We start from the raw sequence: 24,137 nt of genomic DNA, 5'->3' as shown, positions 1-24,137 counted from the left end.
TCACAGAATGGTATATCTTCATTCTTAAAAATAGCTTCATAGTAAATAATTATGGAAAACTGGGGCAAGGATGGCAGAAGTCAACAAGCTCAAATGCTTGTAAAATTGTTGTGTGCAATTACATGTGTCTTATGTTTCTCAAACAACAGCTGGAACAATTCATCAAGTTTAACAATGAAACTAACAAAATCTTCACAAGGCATCATGAAAGCTCCAAAATCTCCACGATTACTTTAATATGCTCTGAAGTAACCTAACAACTGTGAACTGTCAGTGAGAATGGCATTAGCACGTGCATAGTTTTCACATAGGTACTCCACAAAAATGTCGAATGAGAGCTTTAGACATAAGATAGCCACTAATGTAAACTAACGCATTCTGCTCTGGAACATTCAGATGGCGGTAATCTTGAGCATTAACACAACAAACACTTGGTGACACTTCTTTTCTTAGCTTGCCTCCGGTTGTTCGAACAATTAAATGCTTAACAGTACGTTGTCCCGCGAGGCTATTTACGTTTTTACATTCTTCCAAGAATCAAGTCATTAAAAAAATTTGAATGGAAATTCTTGCAGACATATTTACTTTCCTACGAATCTTAGTAGTAAATCCGATTGCACAAAATCACCACAATATTATTCCAAAACAATCTGTCGCTCTTATACACTAAGCACACGACTACGTTGGAAACGCAGTTAGAACATGGCGGCCGTCCACGCGGTCGAGTTCGTGATTGGCCAGTGGAGTTCGCTTCTGATATCCCTTATTTATTCTGTGGTGCGGCGACGGAGTCCTGCGACGGAGAACCACGAGGGGTGCTGCGGCGAGAGTTGCGCCAGAGGTGTGGCCCAGCGAGGCGTGTGGGTTGTGAGAAACGAGTGACTGGGTGAAGCAACATTGTTTTAAGTAATACAATTAATTAATTGGTATTTTTAGATTATTAGCTAGTAATGTAAATAGTGGCAATAAATAAAACTGTGTGTGATAAAAATCTTATTTGGGCTATCCTTTACGAACCCGCAGTAAATCGTAACAATAACATACCATCAAAATCAATGTATTTAAGTTAAGTATCTAAAGGGGCTCCTTACCTTAACATTTATTTTAACTCTCAGTTTAACTGTATGTGTATACTCATCATTTGATATTAACCTTGTTATTGTTATTATTTAAATTAAACCCAAAAAAAAGGAAAATATAATGAACAGAGAAACGATATCGTTGTATTTATTTAACTGAAACCACTGACTATATTAATTTTATGACTAGTTAATATTTAACTATTTTATCCTGTGTAATATGGCCTCTCCAGTCGGCTCAAGGTTCTCATGATTTTACTACATGCCTAACAGGGCACCATTGAGCCCGTTCCCATGCTTTCACTGTTGACTTCTGTGCCTCCTTGGTGTTTTGGCCAGGTAGAAGGAACAGAGGGTGGCAGAATATCTAAGAAAGGTTTATATATTTATACTAGAACTAATTTTGAACCTTGACAGCTCGGACCTCTAGAATGGAAAACATCTGCCTTTGATCCCACAGCCTTCAAAACAATGTGTCGAAAATTAAATAAGATATACAAAAAATTACACACATATTCGTAATTGAATTTTTTTTAATTTGAAGGATTAAGAGCATCATCTGCTAAAAGGATTTGTCACCATCTTTATTTTAAATACTTGCTACCAGGAGCACTAGTTAACATATCGTTAGCTAGAAGTCGCTGCCACCATATTGTCTTCAGTAATCGATACAAGGAACACTAGTGTCATGCAGTAGATAAGCCGTCTGATAGATTGCGCTGCTAGATTGCCAATTCCAAGGCCGTCTTGAATGTCGTCTTGGCCGCCATCTGGAATTTCTGTAATCATTGACCTAGAAACTTGGAAAAATTACAAAATTTATTAAATATTATTTATTAAAATAATGATTAATTAAATCAACTTTCGACCTTAGTCCGATCCTTTCTCGATGCAAAAAGTACCATTTAAGTTAAAAATAGTAATTTAATTAAAATTTACATGAAAATGATAGGTTAGAGGAATAAAACAACCAAATTACAAATAAACAATTTATTACATCAATTCTACAAGTCAAAAAAAATACAGCATTTCTCTATTCCTGCAGAATTCTTAGAAAGCTAAGCGAGTGTTTTGCATGTCTTCGCATGTGTTTTCAGTGGCCATACACAGTCAATTTTTGGCCATGCCTGTCTATTTAGTGGCGAGACACGTATTCGGTGGTCAGGCACATTCAATTTGTGGCCAGACATGTCTAGTCAGTGGCCAGGCATGTCCAGTCAACGATCAGACACTTCCAGTTGTTAGCTAGACACTTCCATTTGGTGGTCATGCTAAAACAACCAGTTGGTGCCCAGGCACAGCCAGTTGGCGGTCAAACAAATCCAGTTGTTGGCTAAACACCTTCAGTTTGGGGCCAGGCAGGTCAGATAGGTTGTACAGACACATCAGTCAGTTGGTCAGGCTAACACATCCAGTTGGTGACAAGGTACGACCAATAGGTGGCCAGGCACTTCTATTCAGTTGCCAGGAACGCATGTCTAGTAGGTGGCAAGGTGCATCCAGTTGGTGGTCAGACACTTCGAGTTGGTGATCAGACACTTCAGTTGTTGGCCAAGATCATTCATTTGTTAACCAGGCAAATAATCAATGACCAGGAACATTCAGTTTATGGAAAGAATTGACAGTCGATTAACCAGGTATGTCCAGTCTGTGGCCAATCACATCCAGTTGGTGGCCAGGCATATCAACATGTTGGCTAGACACCTTCAGTCAGTGGCCATGAACATCAAATAATTATACCAACACATCTAGCAGGTTGACCAGGAACTTCCAGTTTGTGGCCAGGCACGCCAAGTTGTTGGCTAGATACGTACAGTTGGTGGTTAGGCCGTTACATTTTGTAGCCAGGTATATCAATTCAGTGGCCAATCACATCCAGGTGGTGGCCAGGCACATACAGATGTTCGTTGCACACCTCCAATCAGTGGCACTGATCATCAGACAGTCGGCCAGGCACACACGTCCAGTCGATTGTATAGTATAACACTTCCATTTGGTGGCCAGGCAGTTCTATTCAGTGACCAGAAACGCGCATCCAGTAGGTGGCAAAGCGTATATAGTTGGTGGACAGATTCATCAAGTTGATGGCCAGCCACATCCAGTTCTTGGCCAGCCACATCCAGTTGGTCGTCAGACACATCAGTAATGTTGGACAGACACATCTATCATGTTGACCAGGCACAACTGAAGGTTAGCCAGGCATGTCCATTTGGTGGTCAGGCAAATAAAGTCAGTAGCCAATAGACCTTCTTCATCGATACTCGACGGAAATTTTAAACCGGTCATGTACAATGTCAGACATGTAGGCCAAGCATCTCCGAACCAAGAAGTCTAATTTTTTTTCGATATTTGGATACCTTTCAAACAATTAATGTGCATGTCAGGCATACAGGCAAAACATCTCTGAACCAAGAGGTATAATTTTTAAATACTTGGAATAGCTTTAAAACATGTAATATACAATGTCAGGCATGTAGGCCAAGTGTCTCTAAACCATAAGTCCTTCTTCAACGATACATGTTAATGTTTTCAAACATATATGTCCTATTTTAAACATAAAAATCAAGATGCTCTGAATTGTCAGAACTATAGTATGTAAATAACCTATTACAAGAATATAGGACAAATAACTAAGCATGTTTTACACTAACAATAGGACCAAGAATCACTAAATAATGCTTTACACATACAAGACCAAGAGATTTGATCCAATAAATACTCAGTCCTGCTTATAGACTTGTATGCATACATTTAACGAAAAGGACACAAATTTGGAAGCACACTCATAAAAAGGAAGCACATTTAACCAAAACGATGTACATTTACACGAACATTCAACAGAGTAAGATTCGATCCCATAAGAAGGCTATGATACTACATACTTAACTACACGCATTTTACGAAATGAGAACTTTATCACGAACAATAAACTCAGTAGGATATGTCCCCGTAAGTATAATATCATCAGTCGCAGGATCCGATACTTATGACTGTCTTTGGCTCCAACTGACTTTGGTTCCAACTGCTCCAACAACTATTGGCTACAAGACTACAAGGCTACACGGCTATGATACTTCCAGTCTTCTAGGCTACGAGGTTATATGGCTACGAGGCTACAAGCCTACAAGGCTCCAACTGGCTGCGATGCTGCAGGACTAAAAGCCTAAAAGGCGAAATGGCTATGTAGATACATGACTTGACTACGAAGCTACAAGTCTACGAGACTACACGGTTACAAGAATCGAACTTACTGCGAGGCTATATGGCAACAAGTATTCGAGGCTACATGGCTACCAGGCTACTTGGCTACTAAATTACAAGTCTACTAGGCTACAAGTCTACAAGGCTACAAGGTATCAGGTTTACAAAGCTCTAACTGGCTACGAGGCTACATGGCTACAAGTTTTGTTGGCTACGAAGCTACAAGTTTATGAGGCTACAAGGGTACGATGCTACAAGTCTACAAAGCTCCAACTAACTACGAGGCTACATGGCTACAAGACCACTTGGCTTAGAAGCTACAAGTCTACTAGGCTACAAGCCTATAAGGCCACAAGGCTACGAAACTATGAGGCTACAAGCCACCGAAGCTAAAAGACTACAAGGCTAGAAGTCTTATATCCAACTGTCTAAAATAGCTTCATTTATCTGCGAGGGTTAATTTAACACTTGAAAAAACAAACTTGTTGCAAGTAGTTCCATTTCTTGTCAGAATTTGTCGACCCATGTTGTGTTGTACAGACTGGCATTGTTTTTATATCCTCGTTGAATCAAGGAGAAGTTCTCAAGCTGACAGAACATTTTTCTAGCCATACTAGGAACTAACATTAATAGATGTTTATAGCCGAAGTAGCCAAAACGAGAAAAACATTTAGTTTTCTGTTCTTGATCAAGAATAAATAAATCCACCACCAGGCTTTCGGATACACAGCGTGTAATACACAGTTGTATTGCCATAGACCAGTGGGAAGCCACGGAGAAACTGGACACAAGATGGTCGGGCCGGAGTTCGAGCCCTGCGCTCTGGCGTGCGTGTGCAGTGACTTACCACTGCGCCACCTCACTCCCTGCATTCATAGATATTAAGCAAGAAGTCCGTTTCACAAATTCGGGCAAATAAAAATTGATCTTACTTGAAACCATTCATTTTGTTTTCTTTCCCTGCTTGACTCATACGCATGTTCAAGGACAAAGTTTTCATATATATATATATATATATATATATATATATATATATATTTGTCAACCATGTAATAGAAAATATACTTACTATTGTTCGTGACATATAATTCATGGCAAAGGAAAATAATTAAGACTTTTGAATTACAGACCCATAAATCATAGAAAAAATTACTACAGTTGTTTAATAATAAGATAATCAACTTCAGTATATGGTCTGTTTTACTGTTTTTGTCTTTTTTCGGGTTACTGCATAGCTTTCCAATTTAAGACCATGTAATATCTAAAATAAAAGTAAATAATTATTTATATTTTTTGGTGTTAATAATCGAGCATAATGACGTAAATATTGAGAATCATAGGTTACAATATTTATAAAATTACTAGCTAATAATTTGGGTTTGAGTCTTTGCAACTTTAGGATATTGCTGATATTGTAACACTGTAAAATTTTTTTAAATATTACCCATCATTCTTACAAAATAGAACGACAAAATAAAATAGCATGTGTAAATTAGATACTAATCTTAAGAAAACATTGTGTGGCGGTACATCGCGAAGACATCTACCACGCTACGCCCACCATGCGGCTATCAGCACCAGCTGTTCCGTCGGTGTTTGTACACCCCTGGGCCAGAATGCAGCGCACCCTCCAGGAGTCCCGTTAGCCCAGATGCCAAGGGGATTATCAACCCTCCTCCGCGTGTGCTAGCAGGCTGTCGAGGAGGAAAGGAGAGACAGTTCAACTCTGCCTCAATCATCTCACTACCTTGAACTCCTCCAGAAGTATGTATGTCTTACCCGCCCATCTGGTACCCCACATCTTGTCCAACATTCTGCAGTACACCATATACGCACTACAGCTGGGCAGCCTGTGTTCAGCAAACCATGTAGTTTGGCACCGGACAAACTCACGATTGCAAAGAGGGAGTTTGAATCAATGCTCAAACTTGGCACTGCTCGCCCTTCTGACAGCTCCTGGTCATCACCTCTGCACCTGGTACCCAAAAAAGGGGAGGAATTGAGGCCATGTGGGGACTATCGGTTGCTCAATGCACGCACAATTTCAGACAGATATCCAATTCCCCACATACAAGACTTCTCTCACACTCTTTGCGGAAAAACAATCTTCTCAACTATTGACCTTGTGAGGGCCTACAGCCAAATCCCAGTTGCACCAGCTGATATTCCAAAAACTGCCATTACAACTCCCTTTGGACTTTATGAATTCCCATTCATGTCTCTCGGCCTTCGTAATGCTGCTCAGACTTTTCAGACCTTCATAGACGAAGTTCTCAGAGGACTTGAATTTTGTGTGTCTTACCTTGATGATATCATGGTAGCTTCCATCTATGAGGTAGAACATAGACAGCACCTCGAGGAACTCTTCCGACGTCTTGCTCAGTATTGGCTACTTATTAACCCATCCAAGTGCATATTTGGCCAACCACAAGTGACATTCTTAGAACATAATATCTCAGCAGATGGTACCACACCCGTTCCAGAGAAGGTTGACGCTATACTCCACTACAAAAAACCAGTTATGGCGAAGCAGCTACGCCAATTTACAGGAATGCTACACTTCTACCGGCGCTTCATTCCCAAGGCTGCCCAGTTGCAGGCTCCCCTTCACGAACTTCTAAAGGGTGATGTGAAAGGCAAAGCCCTGTTAACATGGACACCTGACAGTGACAGTGCCTTTTAGAAGTGCAAAACTAGCCTTGCTGAAGCCACCCTGCTCGCCCATCCAAGTTCATCCGCACCCTTAGCAATAATGGCAGATGCTTCAGATTTTGCACAGCTTGTGCAAGGATCCTGGCAGCCATTAGCATTCTTCTCCAAGAAATTCAACCCTGCTCAGCAAAAATATGGTGCCTATGATCGGGAGCTACTAGCCATTTATTTAGGGATCGATCAATTTCGTCATATGGTCGAAGGCAGACATTTCTCAGTTTTTACCGACCACAAGCCTCTCGTTTATGCCTTCCAGCAAAACCCCGACAAGTGCTCACCTCGGAGATCCCGACATCTTGATTTTATTAGCCAGTTCACCACAGACATTAGGCATATCACGGGGTCCCATAAAATCGTGGCAGATGCTCTGTCTAGAGTGGATGCTGTCACTGCAACCCTCGATTACCAAGCCCTTGCGGCCTTACAGGCTGAGGATGAAGAGCCACAAAGGTTTCTACAACTAGATTCTGGCCTGCAGCTGCAGAAGATATGCTTGCCAGATTCCCCAACAGAGATCTACTGCGATGTCTCCACACCAACAGCACGACCCTTCATCACAGCCCCATTTCGCCAGGATGCATTTAACTTGGTACACCAGCTGGCTCACCCAGGTATTAATGCATCTGTACAGTTGGTCACCCAAAGATTTGTATGGCCCTCTGTCAAATCGGACTGTTGAAGATAGGCCTGTGCCTGTCTATGCTGCCAGCGCTCAAAAATTTCTCGCCATGTTTCTTCCCCTGTTGGCACCTTGATGCCACCATCCTCCCGCTTTGACCATGTCCACATCGACATTGTGGGACCCTTGCCTGTCTCACAAGGCTACCATTATTGTGTGACTACCATAGACCGCTTCACCCGCTGGCCAGAGGTAGTTCCAGTGGAGAAAATTTAAGCTAACACCATAGCCCCTAGCATTTTATGCCAACTGGGTTGTATGCTTTGGAACTCCCCTACAAATCACTACCGACCAAGGGCGCCAGTTCGAGTCCTGCCTTTTCAGGGATCTCTGTAACCTGACGGGAATGACTCGCTTTCGGACCACTGCATTTCATCCTGCCTCCAATGGCATGGTGGAGCGAATGCACAGACAGCTCAAGGCCACCATACGTTGCCATATGACAGAGCACTGGGTGGACATCTTACCCACCATACTCTTAAGCATTAGAGAAGCATGGTCGAGGATCTCTGTGCTTCTGCAGCAGATTTGGTATATGGCCAACCACTACACCTACCTGGCGAGTTTCTTGTCGCCCATCCTGATGCAGGACAACTGGAGGCCCCGGGCCTTATCCAAGAGCTTCGGCAGCAGTTTCGTGAACTCCGACCAGTTGGTAGCACAAGACACAATAAGCCGAGAATATTCGTTTTCAAGGATCTTGCCACATCCTCTGAGGTCTTTGTTCGCCGCGATGGTCCAAAAGGGTGCTTGCAACCGTCGCTCAGGAAAAACTGCGACTATCCAAATGCATGGTAGGCAGGCTACTGTTTCCATCGATCGCCTCAAACCTGCATACACCATCCATGACATCATTCCAGAGGACCAAAACATACCACGTCCTGCTGCTAGGATGGCCGCTCCAATGAATAATCTGGATGTCAACATCGTGCCTCCCCAAACTGCAACACGTCGATCCGGCCGCCAAGTCCGCTTTCCTAACCGCCTCCAAGGTGGTTTCTCGTAACTTGTGCGTAAGCCACTGGCACGGGGGTACTGTGGCGGTACATCGCGAAGACTTCTACCGCGCTACGCCCACCATGCGGCTATCATCACCGGCTGTCCCGTCGGTGTTTGAACACCCCTGGGCCAGAATGCAGTGCACCCTCCAGGAGTCCCGTTATCCAGGATGCCAAGGGGATTATCACCCCTCCTCCGCGCGTGATAGCAGGCTGGCGAGGAGGAAAGGAGAGACAGTTTGAGTCTGCCTCTTAGCAGGAGTAGGCTGTTATGCACTGTAGACACTTGTAAATTTCTTAGCGCACTCGACGGCGCAAATAAATAGTGTGCAACAGTAAACCTATTGTTTATTCTAGCATGGCCTACCTGCCCCTCACGAATAATCAGTAGCCTCTCGGCTACACAGTGTAATGTGGAATTTTTTTTAGTAAGCTGGCTTAATTTTTAACACACCTACTTTATTTCAATTTTATATCTCCCAGTGTAATGTGTTCGGAGATATCTTTTACCTTGATGAAATCACACTTACCTACTTCTAATTTTATGAGGAAGCCCATAAAATATTTTGTGAAACGCGGAACTATAAAATTTTAATTTATATTATGACACTTTTTACATTTACACTTTCATTTATTTTTGTTATATGTGCAGAATAAATAAAATCACACTATATACCTACAATAGTAAAAGAGTTATAAATAATCGAATCTTAATTGGAAAATTATAATACAGGTATAAACATTTTTGTCGTACTTGTAGATTACTAGTTATGCTAAGTAGATATTAAATCAACAAAACATCCAAATAATCATCTTCCTCTTCTGTTCTTTGTGGGATAAATATGTGAACATTCAGACCTACTCTCTTTTAGAAAAAACGGCAATATCCGTTAACTGAGAAAACCAAACTCATTCCGTTTTCACTACCACATGTGTCGAGTCCCAAATACTTTTACTAAACAGTAGGATATAAATGTTCCCGCAGGGAAAGAGTCCAATGCTTCAAGCCGGAGGTGCCGAACGTCAGCTTGGATTGTAGCATCACGGTGGCCATCTTTGACTCAATAATGACTCAAAAATTACTTTAAATGACTCCAAATTTATAAAAATTCCATATTTCGAGGGGAAATGCCCATTTGAGGGAAATTTTCCCGTTTTATTACTCAAAAATTTGAAAAATCGTAATTCGAAAAGCTCAAAAGACTTTTGCCTTAGAAAGAACCAAAATTCCCCAAAAATGTTTAAAAATCCCCAACGACCTCTGGCGGCCATTTCGGATGACCTTGACCATGACCATAGAATTCAAATTCTTTAAATTATATATATTATATATATAAATATATATAATATTAATAACATTTTTTAAAAAATAATATAAGTATCTGTGTTCTTAGATTCTAGATCGTTGCAATTTTCGTTTCGGCCACCATTTCGAAATTCTATAATTTTTATACTAGAAAATCGGGAATTTTTTTTAAAAATATAAACAATTTTAAAAATTTAAATAAAAACCACGCCTCTCTCTTGGTTTATGATTTCACGACCGCCATCTTGAAAATCAGTAGGTAAATATTATTACATTTTAATGGCAAAAGTATTAAAATTTATAAAAAAATTAATTATTCAAATTTTAATAAATAAATAAAAAAACGTACTTACGTCATTGAGTCCTCAGTTCTAACCCTTGAGGACAAAAATAAAACAAAAATGACGACAGATACTTTCTCCGCGGAAGGCGTTGGCATACCTACCTCCCACCACTAATACTAAGGTAGATATTAAGTTTATTGGGTATGATGTCACGTCCGCCATCTTGCTTTCGTCTGCTGGAGGCAGCCATTTGGTTTTCGTCTGCTAGAGTGGAAATCAGCCATGTTAGTTTAATTGTTACCCTCTAAAGTGCAGTAATCATTTATTATTACCGTGGCACACGCATGATTGAAATTTGGGCGCGATATTGGAAATTCGTGATTATTTAAATATAAATTCAAGAAAAATTACAAAATTCAAAAAAAAATCTGCAGTTAATATACTGATTGATTCCATCGAATTCCGTCCTTGGTTCGATACTTGATCGATGCAAAAAAGGTAATTTTAGATTTAAAAAAACCTCTTTTTTAATAAATCATGTTCAAATTTAAATTCCGTTTAAGTTCCTAATATACAATAATCCTATAAGATTATATGACCGCCATCTTGGAAATTTGTATTTATTCACCTTGAAATTCGGAAAAAAATTCCCAAATTCATAAAAAAATCACTTATTAGAATAATGATTGACGCAATAGATTTCCGTATTAGTATTAATTCTCGACCAGTTCTAAGAATTACTTAAGCAAAAATAATTTTTTTAAATTAATTTTACCGTTACCTTTCCTGGAGCCTACTAGTCATTAATTATACAAAAAAATAGACAATATAACTTTTTGACTAATTAATAAATGTGATCGTGCTGCCTAAAGTGGAAGTTTATTTTTTTCGATACATAAAATTCATTCAAACGATTTCGTGTACAATGCTATACGTATAGGCTAAGTGTATTCGGACCACGAGAGCATGTCATTAACCATGTCAGAAATATATACCAGACATTTTCGAACCTCAAACCTTCTTTGTCGATAGTTAAAAAACATATTTCAAGCCGTCAAGACAAAGTCTTGGTACTATCAGACCCAAAATTTTGATAAAATCATTTACAAGCATTTAGATCAACGGATTTTTTTTTTACGTTTACTAAAGGACAAGAATCCCTGATAAGTATTTAATCAAGACCAAGAAGTTTTGAACCAGTAAATATTCTGTACTACTACAGATTTGACTACGCGTATTTAACGAAACTAAACATTCAACAAAAGAAAAGAACACACTGTACACACAATAGACACACAATACACATAGGACATGCAATGTACACACACAGGACACACAATGAACTCACAAAATACACACACTGGTCACACATTTAACATACGGTACACACACAGGTCATTATTAGACGAACTGTACACACACAGGACACACATTGTACATATTGTGCCGCAACTTTGAAATATTTGGCACAAATTTATTTAATTTTATCTAAATTTCCTAATATGAATTTTGCTATCCCACTGTTCATCCTGATTAAATTTTTCTTACTAGAGTCCCACGACGTTTTCCCAGCGTTGCAAATCTAAACCTGCTGTGATTTCGCCAGGCTAGTATTAGCAATTATTTTTCTTCCCACCTTGGGCAACGAACACGACAAATAACAGGACTTGCTTCGTGACTTTTATCAGCGTACTCCCAGGGCACTCCACTTCCCAGACCTCGGCTTAGGTTAGAAGCTCCAGTCATGCCCCATTCGAATGTTCCAGGGCTCTCGGGTATGTATCAGCTCCCGATCTAAGACATTTCTCACGAGCCACCAGATCCCTCCTTCCCTCTTTTCCACGAACTCCAGCCAGAGCATCGTCCAGGTCTTTAACCCCCGCTCCCGGCGAGCCTAAACCAAGGTCTTCTAGCTGGCCAGCGAAAGGGCTGCTTTCGCCATCTCGTGGCGAAGATACCCATCTTCATTACTCTAGTTCGGCGCTAGAGCAAGACGTCAAGCGGCCGTCACCACACCTCTCCCTGGTTTCCTTTTTGCCCAACAGAGTACGCACTAGTTGGTCCCGTAAGGAGCAGGCTTACACTAGTCCCTCTTGCGGGACTTTAAGAACTAACCCCGAGTCTGTTTTCACTGCACACCAATGGAGCGCGCCGTTTCCACGCAAGTGACCTCCGATGTCCCTTACGTTAGGCTACCAGCCATCTTCGTTATTTTATTTTGGTCAGCGCAACCTCCAGCCAATCAAAGGCTACTTAGTTCCCCCACTTCCTAGGCCTACGGGCCCTTTACATAAGTTATTAACTACATGAAACCCTATATATTGATTGATTCATCCTTCTGTCGTCACCGTGGTCGCATCTCTCCGGTGCTTATCGCCCGCGACTTTATTCGGAAGTAGTCTCGTTGTGACTATCTTAAGGGATGTAATCCCTAGATTCCGGGAGTGATCCCAAGTATTTTTCTAGATTGCTAGTCATTTTAGTTCGGATTACTATGTATCCCATAGCATGATTCACGCGTGGCTACTTCTAGCATTCGTGCAGCTTCCGAGAGAGTGATTTGCTTCATTCCACCCCCAGAATGGTAAGTGGAAAATTCAACGCTATTTTGCCTATAGTTGGCTCTCTATTTAACTTTTGCCTTAACTTCTTGATTCTTGTTGCTTCGCACTTTATTTATAATCTTGACCATGGGACCTCCTTTTTCGTTTGGTTCCAGTGGGGTTCAAGAGAGGGTGCAAGAGTGCAGGGTTTTCTCCGGCTCAAACCCATCCCGGAATTCAACTAAATTTACACCTTTCTCTCTGGAATGGATTCTACGAGTTTCTCCCTCTTCTAGTCACCGCCAGTGTACAGTCAAGATCAGATATAGTCCATTGAAATGTTACATTTTTAGGCCTTACCTTGCGTTTTTTAGAGGACGCAATTTTATTTTTTTGATGTGTAGGGGGGTCAGTGTAAAGCTAAAACCAAGTTTGTGGGGTCGCCACCCTTTTCCCACGGCCGCCATCTTGAAAATAGGGGTTGAAATGGTTTTTACGATATATCTCTTAAAATATTTATTTCATAAAAAAAAGTTATTATTTTTTGTTGCAAATTAAATTCTCTACAACGTTGGTACAGTAACATTTTGTCGTAGAACTATAAATAAAAAAGTTATAAGCGAAAATCTTCAGAAATTCGAGAAAAAAATTAATATTTTTCGATATAACTTTTTTTTATCATTTTACGAAAAAATGATATCTGACCATTTTTGTAGATCGTTTTTTGAGGAACAACTTTTATTCGCATCATTTTTTCATTAAGTCAATAGCTAAGGTTTTACAGCGCTCCGAAGTACTCTTAACTATACCTATATTATACGTGTGTACTAATAATGTCATCAGTTATTGTTTTTTATTTGTTATTATAACTTTTTTAATTACAAATTTTGCAATTTTATTAATTAATTATTGACTCTTTTTCACTTCATAACAGGATTTAACAATTATTGATTTTTAAAATGTCGCAGGAACAAAGTCTTGGGAACGTTTGCGCCACACGAAAAAACACCAGTCGACAGAAGTAAAATTTGACAAGAACACCATACCGACATTATCACAAGAGAAATTTATTGGTAATGAGAAGAACAAATCTAACTTTATTATACTTCTTAAAACTGTATTCTCGGAAATGGGTTTCACTGTTTACCAAGCAGAATCAGACGCAGACGCTCTTATCGTTCGCACTGCTCTTGCTGCATCTCCATTATTTAATACCGTTACTATTGTAACTGAAGATATTGACATACTGATATTGCTCACAGCATTTGGCAGAGAACAAGCAAATGTATTTTTTTTTAAACCATCAAAAGGACGAACAGCAGAACAATTATATTGTGCGTCAGGTTTTATGTACGGAAATGTCATTGCGGATAACTTGCTGTTTCTTCATGCTTTTTCCGGATGTGACACAACTTCAGCTCCTTACAATATCGGTAAAATGAAATTTGTGAAAAACCTGGAAAAACATTTAGAGTTTGCAAGTGGAACGGCTTTGTTTCTCAACAAGAGAGTTGACCCTGCTTTGCTCACTGTAATTGGTGAACGTTTTTTTATCTCTTTATATGGTGGTAATAAAGATGATAATTCTCTTGACAGGCTAAGATACAAACAATTCGCCAAGGCAGTGACAAAAAGTACATTTAACTTATCTTCACTTCCTCCAACACACGACACAGCTCGCTTTCATACTTTCCGAGTCTACCATCAGGTCCAGTCGTGGCTTGGTAATAATAATGATCCTGAAGACTGGGGCTGGAAAAAATGTGGAAAATTATTGATGCCAGTGCAGAACTCTAAACCTCCAGCACCCCCTGAGCTTCTAAAATTCATATTTTGCAAATGCAAAGGAAACTGTGGAGTGATGTGTGGATGTCGAAAAGCAGGGCTGAAATGTTCTGCAGTGTGCTTCCATTGTTCTGGAGAGACTTGCAGCAACTTAATGGAACTCTCAGAATTAATAAATGAAAATGACTTTGATGAACCGCCGACATTAACAACTCTTCCTTCTCCAGTTCTCCCACTGGTATTTAATTCAGAAAGCCGATCAGATGCTGAGCCGCAGCCTGGTCCATCGAAACGACTGAGGACGGAGTAGTGCTAATTTAGAAAGTCACCGTGGATTATGCCTATTGGGGATACCACGTAAAAGAAACGCGCCTCTAGACTCTACCTCGTGGGTGGTGGGGAAAAGAGTCAATAAATAATGATTAATAATATTGCAAAATTTGTAATTAAAAAAGTTATAATAAAAAAATAAAAAAAACAATAACTGATGACATATTATTAGTACCTACACACGTATAATATAGGTATAGTTAAGAGTACTGAAAAATAGTACTCACTTCGGAGCGCTGTAAAACCTTAGCTATTGACTTAATGAAAAAATGATGCGAATAAAAGTTGTTCCTCAAAAAACGATCTACAAAAATGGTCAGATATAATTTTTTCGTAAAATGATAAAAAAAAGTTATATCGAAAAATATTAATTTTTTTCTCGAATTTCTGAAGATTTTCGCTTATAACTTTTTTATTTATAGTTCTACGACAAAATGTTACTGTACCAACGTTGTAGAGAATTTAATTTGCAACAAAAAATAATAACTTTTTTTTTATGAAATAAATATTTTAAGAGATATATCGTAAAAACCATTTCAACCCCTATTTTCAAGATGGCGGCCGTGGGACAAGGGTGGCGACCCCACAAACTTGGTTTTAGCTTTACACTGACCCCCTTACACATCAAAAAAATAAAATTGCGTCCTCTAAAAAACGCAACCCCAAATGTAAATTTTCAGTGGACTAATATTGTTAAATAAAATTATATATAGTCCCGCACTGATTGGGCTAACAAACTTTTCAACTTTGATGAAATTCTTTATGTTAGTTATTTTTGTAAAAGCTTGATAAATGTCAAAGGTGAATGTTAAATGTATATTCCAGGTAAACGTAACCATCAATTTATAAACTATACGTTTTAACGGCCGGGGACACATTAATTCTGATCAGAGTAATTTTGTAATTTCTGATATCAAAAAAATAATGAAAACCATAATTAACAATAAAAAGGGTAAGCTGTAAGCAAACTTCTTATTTTTTTTATTTATTAATTCAAATACGATTCATTTTTATTTTCTATTGTGAAAAGTAAGTTACTTTTTTAATGTTTCTTCCTTGTGTACCTATGAGTATATTGTAATATGTTTCACACACTTAAAGAAGCTTCCAGGGCTTTTATAAAAAATTTATATTAATGTTTCTTTAACTAAACAAGGCTAGTAACAACATGGTGTAGGCCTACATATACAGGACACGCAATTAACAAACAATACACACACCGGACACACAATTGGAACACAGACAGAACACACTGAAAACACACTGTACACACACTAGACACACAATACACACAGTACTTACAGGCCACAGAATGAACACACAATATACACAAATTAAACATACTGTACCCCCACTATGATCACACAGTAAACACATGGATCCAAAGTACACACACTTGACACACAATGAACACCCAGTTAACACACAAGACATGCAATGAACACACACAATACACACAGGACATGCAATGAACACGTACACACAATACACACAGGACATGCAATGGACATGTAATGCAGACATTGAACATGCAGTAGCAAGAAATTAGGCTTAGTTAGAAAACATATTTCGTGAAATAACAATCACTATTAAAATCAATTTTTTTTATTATTGATAAAAATGCAGGTAAAATCATTATATTATGAAGCCAGCTTCCCTCAGTTTTTTTTAGTATAAAAGCTACTTCTTTGATGTGCGATTAGTTTCCTGCACAAAGCTAAGCATGTAGAAGAAGTCTTAACATGTCAACTAATATGTTAGAATCTTCCCATGATGCGTAATTAATCTCTTCTGCGGTCATCTTCGTTGCAGGTTTAATAAAACATTTTTCAATATCGATATCGTCCCAGTCATCATCGTAAGCTTAATCAGAATAATTGATTTTATTTCGACGTTTCCATTGTTTTAGTCTCAGGGCTTCGTCACAGTCTTCTATCTTGCCTGCTTTAGGTGCTTAAACACAGTCTTCGATCGCGTCACCAGCTTCAGAGTCACTGTCGCCAATCACCATGGAATCAGCGTCTTCACCTGAATTACTGTAAGAACTCGAAATCGTTGACACAGGAGCTTCTACTGTCTAAAAGCTTCCTTTTTAAGTGTCCATTATTATTACAAATTATGTGAGGATCTACTTGATATGGGCTAAAATGTATGGTTCAATTTAAACGGTGATGATCCTTTTTTAGTTTTAGTCTTCCTTAAACCGTCAGCATCTTTCAATTCAAGTTCTTTGTCGCGATCGGGAGAGCTATGAACATCACGTTCAAGATAAGGAAAATTATTTACATTAAGCACCCACTGCTTATCACATTATGTAAGTTTTTCGAGATCAGATTCTTACCTCCAGCTTTATTTGCTTAGAGATTTGATTTTTTATGACTTAAATAAATAACCCCATTTTCTCTTTTATGGTAGAATTTCGAAAATATGGTAAAAACGCAATTTAAATGTAAACTTTCCATTTTCGGTTCCTTACCACCTACTTGATTTGTTTATGAAAAATTACTTATTAGTTATTACTATAAAAACTAAATTACATGATTTTCATACCATTAAGGGTGAAATTTAAAAAAAATTATTTTAAGCACGTGTTTCAATGCTTAGTATCTAACCTCTCTTAGTTTTCTTTGGTGATAAAATTTTTTACGTTTAAAGTTAATTTACCCCTTATCCAAAACCTCTGCAATTGAACCCTGAGAAAGATGCCAGTAATCTTATTATATACGTTATTCGTGCTCAGTTTATAGCCTCCTGCTTGATTTGCTTCGTATAATTTTTTTTTTTTTTTAATAAAATAAAACGTACCACTTTTTCACTCCATTTAAATGTCAAATTTTGGCAAAAGGAAACTATACAATAAGTAGGTATATATTTATGTGGTTTGGTCCTAGTTTTATACCTCCAGTTCTAATAGATTCACAAGTATGCATTTTTCTCTTTAAAATATAACTTACCTATTTAACACTTTTTAGGGGTGTAAATTGACCAAATGGTTATAAATAATTTGGTAGTTTAAGTATGTTTCTTATTTTTACCCAACATATTCTATTATGCTTAATGAGCTTCGGAAATATAATCAATATTTTTAAAACAATATTTACCTTCTTTTCGCTCAGGAATGTAATTTAAATATGTATATACATTTATAGCCTAGTGTTTAAGTTAGCCAAAGTCTTTGCAAACAACCATGTTTTATCAAAATGCGTTCAGTATTTTTTGAGTGATACCGGAACGAACAGCGAAAACCTTTGAAGACATTGTTTTTTGAGATGATAATACTATAAAAAGCCATTTCCAACAATGATTTTTTTTTATTTTTATAATTTCATCCAAGGTAAAAATGTTTCCACCGAACAATTTTGTGGTTAGCATTTATATAGGTAGAGAAAATGTTACGTTTGCTTGTTAATGTTCTTTTTTAACCATACATGAAATGTACATAGTAGTAGCATAACAATTTTAATTGTATTTATTTTACCAGCTAATTAAATCAATTTACTGATTATTTACTGTATCAGCATAATCTGCGAAAAAGCTTCTAACTAACCATGTCTCCATATAAAATCTACATTTCTGGTAGACAGGATCTTAAGGAAGTGTAAGTTTACCATTTACATTTTTTATTGGGCTATTATAAAAGGTAGATTTTCTATGTGTTCCAATTACTACGTAAACTCAACAAGCTGCTACTTCTCACTTAAAGCATATTCCTTGCATTTGTCCCTCCATTCTGAAGATAACACTTAGTTCATAACTATTGGGGAACCTATCCGGCAAGTGTAACTACCACAAACATGTTTCGTGACACACAAAGTTGTTCAGTAAAAGTTATGAAATCTCGAACACTTTGCATGTCTGATTTCAAAGCAGCAAACAAAAGAAATGGCATCAATAGAGTAACAATTTCTTCTGGAACAAATTAATACTGAACTCTATATTTATTGTAAGAAAAAGTAGTTTGGCTTGTCCTATAACTAAAAAAAAAAATGCAAATGTAATTCAGTTGAATTCCAGCCGCCTGTAGCTAAGCTAGTTAGGTTGGCAGCCTGAGAGCCGTGCAGGAATAGCCGCGAGCCGTGTCTGCGCAGAGGGCGTGGTGGACCTGCTGGCGGTCACAAAGATGGCGGAGGAGCCTCTGGGCGTGGCGCGCACGGACAGCCGCTGCCTGGCGCGTGGTCCGGCCTTCCACCTCAGCGAGGAGGCCATGCTGACCGTCAACACCGCGGAGCTGTTTCCTCAGCACTTCCCGCAGGACTTCTCCCTGCTGCTGGTCGCCAGGATACCGCCAGGTGCGTGCGTTCACATCTCCCGGTCGCCTCCCGGTCCTGTTACAACCCGCACTTTTCAAACACATTCACTTGTCTGTTTTCTTTTCAACTCACAAGCTCAAGTTAAAAACTTTTTTGACGTCATAACGTCTTTTAAATAGATGAACGCCGGCTGCACGCACGAAAAAGCATGACTCATTGTCACGTTCCGCCTGACCGAGCGTGCAAGAACCGGCCAACCACCGTGCGAGAATATATTCTGTAATATCAAACAGGTTAAGGCGGGCTTTCTAAAAGCAGCAATTTAAAACAATTTATTGATAATGATTTGATTTCAGTTTATTTCTCTAAATAATTGTTCGTGATTATATTTAAACAAATTATTTAAATTAAATTTGCAACAACTGTAAATAATATTTGAAAATTAAAAAGTATGCAATTTTTCATCAATATTTTCTTATGACGTTATAACGTAAAATTATCGTCCATAAATCGACTTTACAGACAACCCCATTTTTTTCATACAAATAAGTATCTGCTTCTGATCACAGAATTATGGATGAGAAAGACAGTCAGTAATATAGATTTTTAAAATAAAATATTTAATATGTTGCAAGATTTAAGAAATCAGTTTTGATTTCTTCCGATAGGTGTGTTAGCTCAAAAATTAATAAATTAATAATAAAATTATATATAGTATTTGCTTTCAAATTGGAAAACAAATAATGATAATTTTTTCTTAATAATATTCAATTTTATTTTGAAAAATTGGATGGAATCTATAGTTTACTACAATAGGAATAAGCTAAAATATAAAAAAATTTATATTTTATTTAATGCATGAAAAACACTTAGTGTTTAAAGTGTATCAAAGTCAGTAAAAGTATAAAATACTAAAAAACTATAAAATAGTTCAGAAGAGCATATGTTCAATTTGTATTTCTGAGAACTGAACCTTTATTTTAAAAATGTGGAATTCTCGAGAAGGAATAAATTACGAATTATGTAAACCAGCAAAAAATTATTTTATAACAATAAATTTATATCATATGGAATCGTTGATTTATAGCAAATTGATATTGTTAAGATGGACTCTGGCAATTTTAAAAAGATATCAAAAATAAATAACCGATGAAAGTATAATATGACAATTACATTTTAATATATGCATTACCATTTAATGATACATCAGAAAAATTGGACAATTATTATTCAGAATATAGTTTTATTAAAAGAAAACTAGTTAAATTATTAAGTGATAATGCTTTAGAAATTTATAACAAACTTTTAAGGAGCTTATGAAAAAATAAAACAATAATTAATAATATACATTCATTGAACTAAAATCGTGTGTTGTAGAGAGATTGAATCATTCTTTAAAAGGTATAATATTGACGGTAAAATGGCCGTTATAAGTGGATAGTTATATAAAAATATTAATTAAAGAATACAATAAATATAATTATATAACTATTGGTATGAAACACAATAAAGTTAATACGAAAAATTAAGAATTTCTAAGGTAATCAGAAAATAATATTGTTTTAAATAAGTATATATATATATAATGCGAGATTTTCGAGTTATCACACTTAAGCAAAGTTTAAAAAAAATTATGGTACGGCCAACTGGTTGAGAGAATTATTAAAAAAAAATTTAATTTATAAATTATGACTAACCAACATACAAATTAAAATATATTGTTGGAGAAGACATAAAAAGTAGTTTTTAAGGCTTTTCTTACTGTTTTGTGCTATGGCGTCTTAGGTCATCGTGTGTATATTTGTTAACATTGGAAAATATAAAATAATGTATTCTAATAGTGAAGTATAATAAATTATTGCTATTAATCATGTTTAATTAACCTTTGGTGTATGTTGAAGTGTCTTCATGCAAATAAATGTGTCCTTTTGAGAGGATATTGTTTCTGGTAATGTATAGTTTGTGTGCGCTTTCACGATTCTTAAGCTGAGGAAACTAAAGTTTTTATTATTATTATTATTATTATTATTATTAATATGGGTCTAAGTTTCGTTGCTCTATGGTTTAAATTTTCTAAACGCTCCACCAGCAGGAAGTTTCTGTGAAATTTTAGGTGATTTTTGACATCAAACTTGCTTGCAACACATTGTATCATCTATTCCAAGAGACGTTTGTTGTTCCTTTCGTGACCCGTACAATATCTTCGTTGTACTATGCAGATTTTCTGAGATCTGTATCTAATTTCCTTTTTGTAGTGTTGCTCGCAGTGAACGAGGTTTTCTAATTTTTTATGTTTAATTGGGCTATGTATAGTTTAGCTCGTTCATATTTATTCGCGTCGGGATGAAGCATGTTTTGAGGGTTATAGTTTGAGATTGTGTAAGTGTGCTCATCTGGATGTGGCGTCGCAAGAAAACGAGATGCTGGAGTGTGCATGGAACAACTGGGTTCAACATTTCCCTGCGATATTCATGAAGTTAATGTTATATTTCTTAGATTTGTAAGTATTTTATTGTGTTTGTATACCTTATGAGTTACCGAAGTTTCAATTGAATTATACAATTTTTAAGTTTGCTTCTAACATTACTATTATACTTATTTTTTAATTTATTATTACTGCTAAACTGGTAATGATTTTTTTTTTATTTGTCGAGTCATATCGAGATGTGAGATTGATATGCTTGCTTGTGAGTGTGGTGATTCTTACATTTAAGTGTTAGAGTATTTTAAAATTATATTATAGTACTTTTTTTTTTCACTTCTTTCTTTTTTCAGATAGGACAGAATCCGAGTGTTGGTCATTTTTATTGGGTTGTTTTGATTGGAAAGTAATTACGGTTCATTGACAGAGTTCTATGGAGTTCCAGTTAAGGTTGGATTAAGTAAGGTGATAATTTTTAACGTTATCATTTATTTTCTTCGCAAATGGATTTCTTTTTTTAACCCTTTTACTTTAATCTTCCTTAGACTGTTACTGTGTTTGTGTGCCAATGCTCACTTTCAATTATGTCGGACTTATGCAGTATTTCTTTATAATGTTTTCTTCTTGTTTCAATCTTTCCTAATTATTTGCAGTACGCCCCCCTTTTTTACAGTCATTTTATTCACATTCATTTTGCAAATTTATTTTTTGAGGTGTGTTCTTTTTTATTTCAGGCTATGTTGCAGGGCCCTATGTTTGGTTTCTCTTGAAGGAGTAGTCTTAGCGCATCATGGGTTTGTTATTATTGTTTTTATCAGTTACTAGCAGTGAAACCCGGCGTTGCTCGGGTTAAGATACATCGCATGTTTAATGGTATAAAAATATATAAGGATACATTTTTTAACATAGATATTATAGATTTATAATTTCGATATTGAAAGACTTATTCGGCCATTAAACATGCGGTGTATATAGAGTATATCTAATAGTGTAAACTAATTAACGAATTAAAATAATTTTAAGAAAAAGTTTAGTAAATGAAAAATTCATATTTTATTTACATATTTACGTATTATATTATTCATATACATATTACATGTTACATTATATATTGACATATATTATACACTTACATTTTTATTTTAGTATTATTTATTTTTCAATTTATTTTTACAACACTTGCTTATACATTACATTTATAGTTATCTATAAATGGGTTCTTTTGATGATTTTATATATAATTTTACTTCTTTTCATTTATTTAATTACATTTGAAAACGAATCATTTTATTTCTATTGTATATAGTGATTTTGTTTGATGTATTAGTTTTCCGACTCATTTCCGAAATTTCTAGTATTAGAACAGTGTAGAACATTTAAATAGTTTGTTCTTTTTCACTTGTGAAAATCACTTGAATTTTTTTGTAACTGTTTACTCGTGATTCTAATTGATCTTTACTCGACTGCAATCACGATTGAACTGACAAAAAGTCACTGAATTTCGGTTTGTATACCATCAGACACCGAAATTTTCAGTACCAGATCACTCTAGAATAGTTATATGTACATCACTTCGATTTGGTTATTTTAGATCAATAATTACACTCGTACACATTTTGGAACTTTCCAGATCAACCCAAAAAAAAAAATTAGAATTTTCTCGAACATTTTAAATCGCTCATAATAAATTGCACTCATTATAGAATTTTCTAGATAATTCTAGAAATTTATAGAACTTTCTCAAACATTTGAAATCACTTATAATAAATTGCACTGATTTTAAAAATTTCTAGAACTTTCTCGATCATTATAAATCGATCATAATAAATTGCACTCTTTTTGGAACTTTCCAGATCATTCGGGAAATTTCTAGAACGTTATCGAACATTCTAACTCGTTACTAACAGTTTTGGACATTTTGGAACTTTCTGGATGAAGCCAGAAATTTGTAGAACTTTCTCAAACATTCTATATCGATTATTATAGTTTGCACTCATTCTAGGATTTTCTAGATCATTCCAGATATTTCTAGAACTTTCTAGAACATTCCAGATCAATTACAACCGCTTTACACATTTTGGAACTTTCTAGACCATTCAAGAAATTTTGAGATATTTTCAGAAGTCCTCATGCGTTAGAAAATGTCAGAAAAATATGTTTTAACATTTTCGCCACCCACAACCACCCATCGCGACCAAACTCCCTTACTATCACCTGGAGACCAAGGGATTTTTACCACCCCAACGGTAAGTTGATTGGGGTTGGTAGTGATTGAGAAAATGTGTATTTACTTACTAACAAAGCATTTGATATATATTTACATTAGATTAGATTTAGATTTAGATTTCAGTGGTTTTGGTAACGAGGGAATTTTGCTGTGTGCCGAGAGTTTGTTCAAGCTATCTTTTTGCACATTCACCTCTTCGTTTGGGATCTGTATCCTGGCGTGTCTGTGAGTGTGTACTGCCTCGAGGGGAATCGTGATAGAATGGAGATTTTATAGCCTTTAAATTTTATTTGATGGTGATTTATACTTCGAATGTTTCTT

The 24,137-nt window shown here is 36.6% G+C and overlaps 1 protein-coding gene across 2 annotated transcripts in view; it reads left to right on the top strand.

The window, feature by feature from the left end:
* LOC134527420 (collagen alpha-1(V) chain-like) overlaps positions 1–24,137 on the top strand; it is a 311,179-nt gene that overhangs the window by 64,666 nt on the left and 222,376 nt on the right. For both annotated transcript variants that reach the window (XR_010074189.1, XM_063360093.1), the window contains exon 2: positions 19,006–19,206. Coding sequence is in view for 1 of the 2 variants with exons in the window: in XM_063360093.1 (XP_063216163.1) it covers positions 19,006–19,206 (201 nt within the window). In the remaining variant the exon portion in view is untranslated. The remainder of the gene's footprint in view (positions 1–19,005; positions 19,207–24,137) is intronic.

Source organism: Bacillus rossius, chromosome 1 (assembly GCF_032445375.1).
Source record: "Bacillus rossius redtenbacheri isolate Brsri chromosome 1, Brsri_v3, whole genome shotgun sequence".
NCBI classification, from domain to species: Eukaryota; Metazoa; Arthropoda; class Insecta; order Phasmatodea; family Bacillidae; genus Bacillus; species Bacillus rossius.
Note: the sequence above shows the minus strand (reverse complement) of the source record. Positions and strands in the feature narration are given on the sequence as shown.